This window comes from Musa acuminata, chromosome BXJ2-4 (assembly GCF_036884655.1).
Source record: "Musa acuminata AAA Group cultivar baxijiao chromosome BXJ2-4, Cavendish_Baxijiao_AAA, whole genome shotgun sequence".
NCBI lineage: Eukaryota > Viridiplantae > Streptophyta > Magnoliopsida > Zingiberales > Musaceae > Musa > Musa acuminata.
The window spans coordinates 7,264,620-7,276,064 of record NC_088341.1 but is presented as its reverse complement, the minus strand read 5'-3'; the positions used below and the strand labels follow the sequence as shown (position 1 = coordinate 7,276,064).

The following is an 11,445-nucleotide window of genomic DNA, read 5'->3' as shown; positions in this document are numbered from 1 at the left end:
CCTTTTACGACTAGATATAAAAGCTCATTTTCAACACAATGAAAAGGAGGATCACTTTTCGACTATTCACATCCATACTCACCTATCTTAGGTTATAAACTTGAGAAACCTCCCTCGACCTCGGTCTTTGTGCAGGTGGCGTCTCGAGAGCTTGATGTTTCCACCTCGGAGGCACCCCAAGCAACCCAAAGCACATGGGTCCGAACCACATCGGGTTAACTAGAACATCAATGATTTTTTTCTTCTAACAATTTCGAAGGCTATAAACGATTTAGGTTTGTGGCATTCTTTTTTGGTGTGGTTTATCCATTTTGAATCAAACCAATTTTAATTTAAAAATATTAATCTCTTCGAGTTTACTACCTTAAGCCCTTGATTGGTCCAACTAATTAATCAAATCGGCCTAAAGGCTTAATTTGACATGATTTCAATAACATAATTTCACAAATAACGGTGGTCCAATTTTATAGATTTGACGCAATTGGATTAAGATTTTGGTTCGAATCAATTCATTTAAAAAAAATATATTTTTAAGTTACTTAAAATTATAAATTGATTAATCAATTAATCAACTTTAAACTAATTTGATTAGGTAGAACTTCACCAGTTTCCATTCAAGTCTATCCTACCTTAATCAAACTGAATCGGAAGCGGATTATATTAGGTTCAAATCGATTTAATGCTTTTATCTTGTTCATTTTGACTTAGGACTGTTTCGATATTACAACAAGGGTAAAAGATTCGGTTCAGAGTTTTTTTCTGATCGAACCAACTGATCTAATCAAGATTTGTAGTGTTCGCGTTGGACAAAAGTCAATTTGTTTGGTAGATCATGTCATCCAATTGGTTTCTTCTTATTGATCCCTTTAGGTAGTGGCTGATGGGATTGCCAACTCTTATCCTCTTTGCGGTGGTGATGTGATCTCCGAAAAGAAGAATAAATAAATAAATAAAAATCAACTTGGAGAAATATTTGCATAATTATGTTCGAGGATTTAATGTTGTTATGACATCCTAATGGTTTAGCGTTTTAGTTGCATTTCGAAATTGGGAGAAGGGTTAAAGTTTGTGTTAGAGGAAGATTGAGTTTATTATTATTTTTTGCAGCTGAATGCAATCAAACTCATCACTATGCATAATCTCTACATCTCTACAGAAATGTTGCGAGCATACACACACGTCTTGCATTTTTGGTCATCGATGAACGTTGACCGGAAATCGTTGTCGGATGATGCGGTCTCTCTCGGCAATCTCTCCTCCTCTTCGTCGTTGTCTTTGAACCAAGGGTGCTGCTTCTCCAGCCTCCGCAGCCCTTCCAACTCCATGGCCACCTCCTCCATCGTCGGTCTCTCGTCCCCCCTCATCTCGAGGTACCTCTTCGCGAGCTCAGTGAGCATCGTTATGAGCTCTGGCGAGCCCTCGTCCATCGTGCGGTCCTCCGACGCCTCGTGGAACTGGTTCTGGTTCGAGCAGGAAATGGAAGTGTCTCGCGAGGTTCCGCTTCTCCGATGATTTGCCCACCATGATGGGCTCCTCCCCCGTCGGCAGCTCGACCAGAACGACGCCGAAGCTGTACACGTCGCTTCTGTCGGTGAACTGAGACGTGTGCAGGTACCCGGGGTCCAAGTACCCCAGCGTGCCCTTCACCAGCGACGGCAGGCCGTCGTGGTCGGACAGCATGAGCTTGGACGCTCCCAAGTCTGCCACCTTTGCGGTGCAGCTGTCGTCGAGGAGGATGTTGGCGGACTTGACATCCCCGTGAATGATCGGCGTGGATGCTGCCGAGTGCAGGTAGGCCAACGCCCCACCGTCTCTGACGCTATCCTCAGGCGGTTCGCCAAGGACAGCGAGCCCTTGCGGCTTTCGCCATGGATGTGGTGGAAGAGGGTGGGTTCCGTTGGGTATGAACTCGCAGACCAGCGAGGGAACCTGCTGCGTCTCCGAGAAGCACCCCAGCAGCTTCACCACATTCCGGTGGTTGATGTGGGACAGAACGATCACCTCGTTGATGAACTGCTCGATCTCGATATTGTTGGTGATCTTGGACTTCTTGATGGTGATCTACGGCCTTGTAGATCGTGGCGCAGCCGCCCTGGTGGAGAACGCAGCTTTCTTCGTAGCCGTTGGTCGCGCATTCGAGCGACGAGATAGAGCGCTGCAATATTGTTACTGTTATTCAAAAATTTTTAATATTAAATAATAAAATTAAATAACGATAAATTAAATATTCGATAAATTAAATATTTGATGTATATCTTTTCATGATATTGATCTATAAAAAGAATTAGACTTATGATGATCGATATATTATGATAAAAAAAGGACGAGGGTTATCGTGACATCCTCTCGTAAATGGATTTACTTCCTATTTGTCAATAATCGTAATTAGAATATAATCATATCTATAATATATTTTACTTAATTAAATAAAGTCACATAATATAATATCCGCCCACTTGACCCATTAATTAATTAGACATAAATTTTTTTAAATTAAAATAAATAAAATAAAAAATTTATTTAAAAATAATTTTACATAATTAGATTCTAAAACCTTGAAAAAATAATTTACACGTGCGTACAAATTTTATAAAATAGGCTAATAAGTCTAATAAATATAATAATATCACATTAAGTTTGATTACCAATACGAGTAATAGCGATTGTATATCATCAGTATCATACTTCATTTTATATACTATAACACTATTAATTTTTCCTAATACAGTCCAAAATAACTCAAACATGCTATTATACACATTCAACTTAATACGTACATATATAAATATGAATAGGATAACAAAAATAAATAACTTTAAGTACATAAATAAGAATATCAATTATAGTATCTACTCAAACATGCATCATCATATCTTTTTTAGATTACTCATAAATATAATCATAAAAATATATTCTTTTAAATACTTTAGACTATAAGTCATAAATGAATGGATCAATAATCAATATAGTAGAACTCAAGTTTTTAATTGATATTAATTATTTTTAAACTTTTTTTCTTTGACTATCAAGTACTTATATCATAATGCATAAAACTATTAAAGTACTTTCTATTCTTAGAAAATAAAATTACTGTGATATATCATAAAATATCTTCAATATTTGATCACACCAAGTCCCGAGATAAAATTTCTCAACAATAAAACTTGATTAGTGGCCTCGAAACAAACCACAAAATCAACTCTTAATGCAATAATATATTACTTAATATTTTTCTCTATAAATTATCCCTCCAACTAATATAAATATAAAACATAAAGTGGACTTCCTATTATCGATGTAATTTATAAAATCAATATCTAAAAATATTATTATTTCAAGCTGATCTATTTATATATATATGAGCATATAATCGTTCGTCCATTTCAGATATCTTATTATTTTCTTTATAGTATTTTATTCTTGGTTAACTCTAATATATATCTAGTACTTTGATTATAAAATTGATATATATTTCAGTATAGGCTTAGTATATAATAGACTTTCAACTACGCATATATAATGAATATTTTTCTTTATCTAATTTTTCTAAGTTATTTTAAAGACACTTATTTTGATTGAAATTTTTACTTGTGTTATTTGTTGAACAAAGCTACATTTTAAATCTCTTTAAGACTTGATCAATATATCCTTTCTGAGATAGTCTTAATAATTCTTGAGGTCTATCCTTGAATATTTTAATGCTAAAAACATAAGATGTCTTATTTATACCAACCATTTTAAAATTCTTGATGAATTTTTTTTTATTTGGTATAATAAACCATGATCACTATTGACAAGCAAAATATTATCCATATATAAGACCAATATAATAAACTTATTCTCATTAATTTTTAAATATAAATACTAATCAATATTATTTTTCTTAAATTTGAAGGAAGTAATGATATCATAACATTTTATATACCATTATTTGGGGATTTGTTTAAGGTCATAAATGATTTTTTTTAATTTACATACTAAAATTTATATCTCTTTTCTTTTTTATTTTCTTTGCAAATAATATAAGTCAACCCATAAATATGTATATCTTCAGTCAAAAAAATTGTTTTCACTTTCATATAATATAACCAAAAATCATAATGAGCCACTAATATTATTATGATTCTTAATAAGTTTATTTAAAAAAATAGAGAAAATATCTCAGATCGATGTATTAAAATCTTTAACCATAAGTCTAGCTATTTTATAGTTCGAGATTATCCTTTGATGAGTTCTCAAATATTATTCTAGTATATTAATTTTAACTATTCTTTTATTACTTCATACTATTTTTCAAGATTGTTACTTTGCATAACCTATGAAAACAACGAGGGATCCTTTTGATTCCTATATCATAATCTGATTATTGTAGATATACCATATAATTAACAAAAATGATATGTTTCATTTCCTTTTGAGATATTCTCAAAATTATCGATTGTGATTATTCTACAAATTCATCAGTAGCGATATCAATATTATGCAGGAGTTTACTAATGTTATTTTGTTATTCTTTTTTATTAAATTATTTAGTGATTTGAGGAACAACAATCTCTCGAATATTAAATGATAAAGGAGTATGAACTTATATCTCTTCAATATTAGATTAATTAACTTCATCATAACTAGCTTAAAATTTATCATTCCTATCAGAATTAATAATTTTAATTTTTCAATTTAATTATTTATTAACTTCATTTATATACATATAAAAGTGTAAAGACTTTACATGAATTAAATATATATAATCATATCTCAATAAGTTATTTATAAAGGTGATAAAGTGTCTCTCTCCGTTAAAATAGAAAATATGGGTTATATAGAAAACATGAAGTGACTCACATATATAAACATACATGATCTCAAAAAATTTATGAAACTATATTTCATTCTAATATTTAATTATAGGATCATTATAAACTTAACATTCACATTAATTCTTTTAGGCTCACCTGAAATAGGCTTTACGGGTTCCTTTGGTTTAGCAATCTTACAATTTTATTTTATTTTGCATGTCAAAGTATTTGTTCTGCATTCAGTAAAGCGGAGTATTAAGGTTATTTCCTGTTATGATAAGTATCATGTAATATCGAGGAAAAGGCACATCCCGAGACAAAAATGAGTGGCATTTGATGTCATGACTCGGGCCTGATGGGCTAACTGGCCTATCAACTTCGTTTAGTCTAAACCACTGACCAAAATGCTTAAGCTGATGAGTGGGGGTGATTGTAACACCCATGATTAGTCCCACATCAAAAGTGGGCAGGATTAAGATTGACTTATAAGGGTCTGATGAGTGTATTACTATCAACTTCAGCTTAAGCATTTTGGTCAGTGGTTTAGACTAAACGAAGTTGATAGGTCAGTTAGCCCATTAGGCCCGGGTCATGACATTTGGTATCAGAGCCGACCTAGCATTTGGGAATGGTGAGGGGGCTCGAGTAGGAAAGGGCTACCCGTAGACGGAGTCAGAGGACTCGTCACGACGTAGAGCCACCATTGGGCTATGCCTCACATGCACTATGCTGGGGTTTGATCTGGGTTATGTTGGCTTAAACATTTTGGCGAGTCATGACATTTGATGTGACAACTCCATAGTTCTTGCATGTTGCCATATTAAATGGTGACATAGTAAATCACATGACACAGCAATTTCTTAAACAAAATACAGTGAAGATGAACTAAGAAAAGGTAAGTCAATAACCTGGAGGAAGCAAAAGAGTTCATTTAATTGCACCATGAGCCTTCAAAGTTCATATACATAGATGTTACAACAGAAGAGAGAACTGTTTCAATAACCATATGAACCCACCTACAGCAAGAAACTAGTTGTAGATCCCAGGATCTCTTCACCTTTATTTATGTTCCTTGCAAATCGACCTTGCTAGCTTAAGAAATTTTGTCCATCTTCGAGGAAGCTGTTTAAGATGACATGGTTTCATTCAGGTGGCAGCTTTGGAGAAATCTTTTCTGATCTGTTGTACTTCATATGACTCTTTACAAGCTGACCAGCTGCAAGAGCTGAGAGGAGAGAGAGCTCCCCGGCTAGAACTGCGCCTGCCACGATGGCTGCCAGTCGTCGGGCATTTGCCCCAGGAGATTCCAAGCTTGCACCCTTCACACTGAGTAAGTCCAAGCAGGCAGCCTGGGAAGCCAGCTGAGTCCCACCCCCAACTGTGCCAACCTGTTGACAATGCAGGCAGCATGAGCCCCTTTTGCAAATGATACCAAATTTTGAACTCTTAAATCCAATCAATTAATATCCTTTGCCACTGGATGCAAGTCATGTCGATCAGTAGAACAGCATAGATATGGAAAATATTCATCAAAAGAGTACGAGGATAGGTCAGTAGCCAACAGCTTATTGAGTATATCAGATTCAAGAAATTTGCATAGTCTATCAGGTTGATTGATGGTGCTAATAGAATTGAACCCATCTCTGCAGTGCAATAGTCTTGATAAGTGAATTGAACAAATCAAAGAAAGAACCCAACAAGTTTGTGGATATAACTAGCTGTAAGAGAAATAAAATGGTCTACCATATGCACCAGTGGTGTTAGGAGAACTATATATATATATACAGCTGCATTTTATTTGTTGTGTTTTTCATCCTGTGGTGAATTTATTTGCCTTAAGCCATCTATTTGAAGTTTTTCATTGGATAGGAAGCCAAACAGATAGTTAACAAAATTAATTACCAATGCAGCAAGTATCCAAATTTCTATGCATGACATCATACCATAAAGATACTTAGCTATGGAAATCAATGTGAAACAGGAGGAAGTTAGGTAGTCAAATCAATGTGTAAGACTATGAATATGCATCCTGAAGTTAAGTGAGGATGTCATCACTCATAAAAAACAAACTCAAAAAAGAAAAATCTGTACATGACATCATACCATACAGATACTTAGCTAGGAAAGAGTAAAGACTGCATCATGAAGTTCGGGCTACACACTACATTTATTAGTAAATCAGATTGATATATTACCTCAATGGATGGCATAGTCACAGAAACATGAAGATCCTTTCCACCATTCACAGCTTCCATCATGGTGATACAGTGAGAACTCTCCACATTCTGAGCTGGATCTTGGCCAGTGGCAATGTAGATGGCTGACACAATGTTGCTGGCATGAGCATTGAAACCCCCCAGAGATCCAGCAACCGCTGAGCCAGCAAGGTTCTTGATCATGTTGAGCTCCACCAGTGCAGGTGTGTTGGTCTTAAGAACCTTCTTTACCACCTCTTCCTTGATGATTGCCTCGCAAACCACCGACTTGCCCCGTCCTTCAATCCAATTCACTGCAGCCGGCTTCTTGTCGGAGCAGAAATTGCCTGGTCAGTGCCAAGAGAAGCATTACAGAGCAAATAATGAGAAGTTCGATATAGGCATTTGACATTTTAGCCTTTTCCTACTGAACAGATAAAAACACTAGGTGGATTGGCACTTAAGAAAATTTTGCATCAAGCAACACAACAGCTTGAAGTGTATCAGGCAAATTCTGAGTCATCTATATGTATTGTTCAGTGATCTTGTAAATCTCATCAACACATGAGAATTCATATAGGTGCATGAATGTGCTGGTTACAGTATCATCCATGTCATTTGCCACCTAGGCAACACATCACTATCTTAACATTGTCTTTTGACTCGTCGTGGATTGGCCCGAGTCTACAGTCTTGCGACATGTCAACACGAAGAACACACGTTGACTACTCAATGTGGTGTCATCCGCGTTGCGCTTACATATCATCCACATTCCACGTGGGCTGCCATGTCAAGCGGTGTATACTTCGTGTGTACATGTAGCATTTTTGATAGATCTATGCAGTAAAAGTCCACAAGAAAACACCCAAAAGGAGTTATATCGATATGAATCAAGCATCCCAATGACAATTCCGCAGCAAATAGAAAGATTAACGAAGTCTCCTTGTGGTACATATTTTGGAAGAGACACCTCCACAAGGATCTCAATTCATTGTCAATTGATCAAGAAAAGTGGCAAACTTGAACACTTACTCTTTTGACTTGTCATGGGTTGACCGCAGGAAAGTCAAAGAAAATGAGCCTCAATCTTGCAGCATGTAAACACAAAGCAAACACGTAAACTACTAGATGTGGTGTGATCCACATGACACTTAAAACCTTATCCATGTGACATGATTACACATGGAAACATCAAATTCAGCCTATTTAATTGGGTTAGCAAGTGACAGGGATGCATCATGTCAAGTGGTATATACTTTGTGTGTACTTGTAGCATTTTTGATAAATCTATGCAGTATAAATCCATAAGAAAACCCAAAAGAAGAGTAAATCATTATAACTCAAGCATCCCAATGAACAGCTCCACAGCAGATAGAAAGGTTAGTGAAGTTCTAGTTGTGGTACACATTTTGAAAGAGACTTCACCATAGGGATCTCCATCTATCATCAATTAATTAAGAAACATACTGGAACACAAACAGCTTAATAACAATCTAGCAAGTCTAAGGCAGGGCAAATAATCTAACCTGAGATACTGATGACATCCATGTCCTGGAAGTCATTCTGCAGGTAGCCCAATACATTCTCCACGCCTTTGGAAACCATGTTCATCCCCATTGCATCTCCAGTGCTGCAACTGAATCTCATGTAGAGATTCCTCCCAGCTAGAGCACAATGGATTGCCTGTAACCTGGCAAACCTGCTAGACCTGTGACAAACATGCAATTTAATGAGACTTCAGTGGACTACAAAAGCTACAAGGGAGTCAAAACAACAGCACAAAGGTGCCAATGAATTCCTATGCTCAAACTACAGGAAAATGCAAGTGAAAGGTGAAGAACAATTCAGAAACATGTGCAGGAAATTAAGTTTACCAATTCCCTAAAGGACTCACTACCCACATCATCTAAGATCATGAAACATTCAAATTTAAGTTTGTATTAGACAAAAAGGAAGAGCTTGATCCATTCTCAACTACCAACTGACATGGTGACATTTTTCCCCCATTGAAAGTTGACTATCAAGAAAAACAAAAGCAAAACTGAAAACTTTGGCATAGGAAGATAGAAGCTAATAGAAACCTGACAAGAGTTTTGACATCACAAATGCAAGAGGCTAAGGAATACCATAACAAGGTCAAACTTTTTCCTAAGAACAAGCTCATTAGATCACCAAGCAGGAGCCAGGCAGCTGAAAGAGAAATGTAATCAAGGCCAAAGCTAACAACAATTAAAGGAAGACTCGAGTTACGAAATTTAGCAAAAGATGTCTAAATATCTATATCCTAAAGCAGAACAGTGCGAACCCCAATCACCATCTCCCCTGATGTAGATGAAACAGAAGGCATCAAATAGTCGAACACCTGTTGAACACCAAGGCAATGGTCTCGAAATTGTTCGGTTCCTCTAAGAAGGCCTTGAGCTCAGCAGCCCTCCTTGCGGAGGGCAGCCTCACGACCGGCGCCCGCGTCATGCCGTCCCTGAGCACTACGCTCGTGGCCCCTCCGGATTGCGCGATAGCCTTGCAACCCCTACTGGTGCTGGCCACCAGGCACCCCTCTGTGGTCGCCATCGGCACGTAGTGCTCCCTTCCGTCGAGCACCAGAGGTCCGGCGACACCCACCGGAAGCTGAACGTACCCCACTGGGAGCTCGCAGCATTGCCCCATGATAGACGCGTAGTCGAATCCATCGAGCGGCAACCCCTCCAACGGCCTTCCGGTGATCCTCCTTAGGGCCTCCCGCCGGATCCCGGCCGCCCTCCTGCAATCCCCTAGCCTGGCTTCGAGAACATAAGATGGGGTCCTACCTGCGACCACGGAGGAGATGATCTCTTCGTCCTCGGCAGTGACCTCCGGGTCCTTTCGGGGGGCGGCATTGTCGGTGTAGAGGAGCGGACAAATGGGGTCGGTAGCGAGCGAAATAGCGCAAGCAGCGGCCGCGGGGCCGGGGACAGGGGCGGAAAGAAGGAATTCGTCCTCGTCGTCGTGGCAAGAGACGATGGATTGGACGAAGGCGATGCCAAAGAAGCTGATGAGGTAGACGAGGGAAGCGATGACGCCGACGACGGCGAGGATTTCAGAGAGTCCGAGAAGGTGGAGCGGGACGGAGGAGCGGACCTTCTCGCGCCACCGCCGCATGAGAAAGACGAGGGAGGCGATAAAGACGCCGGAGAAGAGGAGGTTGGTGTACCGGATCGGGAGCGGGAGGACGTCGGACGCCTGAACCAAAGCATCGGCGGGGCGACGAGCTCCTCCCGCCACAGAGGGAGCAGCGGCGGCCGAGGAGAGCCGCTGGAGGGACCTTCTGCGGACGTCCATGCTCGCTGGCGGAGGAGGCAACGGTGGGGAGCCGAGAGGGAAGGTGAGTCCACTGCCGTGCCGTGCCGCGCCGCGCTCGCTCTTAAAAGGACGCGGGAGTTCAAAGAAGGGGATAGCACTGCGATCGCAGCATGTGGAAACTTACATTTCCCCCCCTATTTTTAGAGTTTATTATTTCATGAAAAATGCCTTTTTCCTTACTTTAATATAAATTTATAAAGTTGAAAATTGTCCTCAGTTTCTACAAATTTCCTTTTTCTCTCCTTTTCAAATCTTAATTAATTACTGGATAAATTAACTATTACATTTTAGACATCTTACTATTGTGCTTTTGATATATAGATAGATATATTCAATATTGTACTTTATTTATTGAATTTGTAAATACAATATCAAAGTTATAAGGATCAAAGAAAAAGATACATAATGCGATCCCATTCACAAAAATACATAAGTAGATTGATTGTTTAATTTTTCGAATCTCAAATTCAATTTATAGATTATAATTCCTTTTCCTATTTCATGTTTTAATTGTCTGTTCTTGCATGTTCTTCCATGCATATCACGTCGCGTAAAGCGACGCCCCATGGAGGGGAGAGGAAGTCGCTCTGTCGTCTTGGAAATGAACTCCTCGACTTGGCATACGTGAAGACGCATCCAACCATATAGTACCGAGAGAGCGTGTAAAGCATGTTGACGAGCTCGATGACTTGTTCCACAAGCTTGGCTGCAAAGGCCTCCGAACACAGATGTGGCTGCAAAGGCCCTCCGAACACAGGTGTGGCTGCAAAGGCCTCCGAACACAGATGTGGCTGCAAAGGCCTTACATATCTTCGATTATTATGTATGTATTTGCATGCATAAGTTCACTGCTGATGGACGATCGATCATGCATATTACATGCTGCATGTTTCGTCAAAGAGATCAATCAAGTGCATGAGAAAGAAACCCATTCATGAACAGTGGACTGGTATAGCAACGAAGCATGCATCGTTGTCTACCGTGCAGAACCAGACATCTCACCTAACCCTAATCGGAAAACGCGTTCGCTTGCACGCCAGGAAGATGCAAGAGGTGTGGCCTAAGAGAGCGACGAGGTTTGTATCTTCAACCTCAATCCTATTCAAGCGACAAAA

The 11,445-nt window shown here is 38.8% G+C and overlaps 2 protein-coding genes across 2 annotated transcripts; both read right to left on the bottom strand.

Annotated features, from left to right (window-relative positions):
• Nucleotides 1–1,142: 1,142 nt before the first annotated feature.
• Nucleotides 1,143–2,690, bottom strand: LOC135611396 (putative wall-associated receptor kinase-like 16). The gene is made up of 3 exons (XM_065107145.1): nt 2,646–2,690; nt 1,522–2,013; nt 1,143–1,460 (listed from the first exon to the last, which is right to left on the bottom strand). Exons 1-3 carry the CDS (start codon nt 2,688–2,690, stop codon nt 1,143–1,145), a joined length of 855 nt encoding a protein of 284 aa, XP_064963217.1.
• Nucleotides 2,691–5,705: 3,015 nt separating this feature from the next.
• Nucleotides 5,706–10,378, bottom strand: LOC103981049 (3-hydroxy-3-methylglutaryl-coenzyme A reductase 3). Its single transcript, XM_009397633.3, has 4 exons — nt 9,354–10,378; nt 8,518–8,699; nt 6,992–7,338; nt 5,706–6,184 (listed from the first exon to the last, which is right to left on the bottom strand). The coding sequence occupies exons 1-4, from the start codon at nt 10,307–10,309 to the stop codon at nt 5,939–5,941; spliced, it is 1,731 nt and encodes a 576-aa protein (XP_009395908.2). The 5' UTR covers nt 10,310–10,378; the 3' UTR covers nt 5,706–5,938.
• Between the last annotated feature and the right edge of the window lie 1,067 nt (nt 10,379–11,445).

Excerpts from the sequence above, each read along its gene's own strand:
- LOC135611396 (XM_065107145.1), bottom strand. The coding sequence starts at position 2,690 with ATGAAGTATGATACTGATGATATACAATCGCTATTACTCGTATTG. Across the intron at positions 2,014-2,645 it reads AATCGCTATTACTCGTATTG|TTCATCAACGAGGTGATCGT; the intron begins GTAATCAAACTT and ends GAGATCGAGCAG. Across the intron at positions 1,461-1,521 it reads CGGGGGAGGAGCCCATCATG|AACCAGTTCCACGAGGCGTC; the intron begins GTGGGCAAATCA and ends TGCTCGAACCAG.
- LOC103981049 (XM_009397633.3), bottom strand. The coding sequence starts at position 10,309 with ATGGACGTCCGCAGAAGGTCCCTCCAGCGGCTCTCCTCGGCCGCCGCT. Across the intron at positions 8,700-9,353 it reads ATTGCCTTGGTGTTCAACAG|GTCTAGCAGGTTTGCCAGGT; the intron begins GTGTTCGACTAT and ends TGTTTGTCACAG. Across the intron at positions 6,185-6,991 it reads TGACTATGCCATCCATTGAG|GTTGGCACAGTTGGGGGTGG; the intron begins GTAATATATCAA and ends CATTGTCAACAG.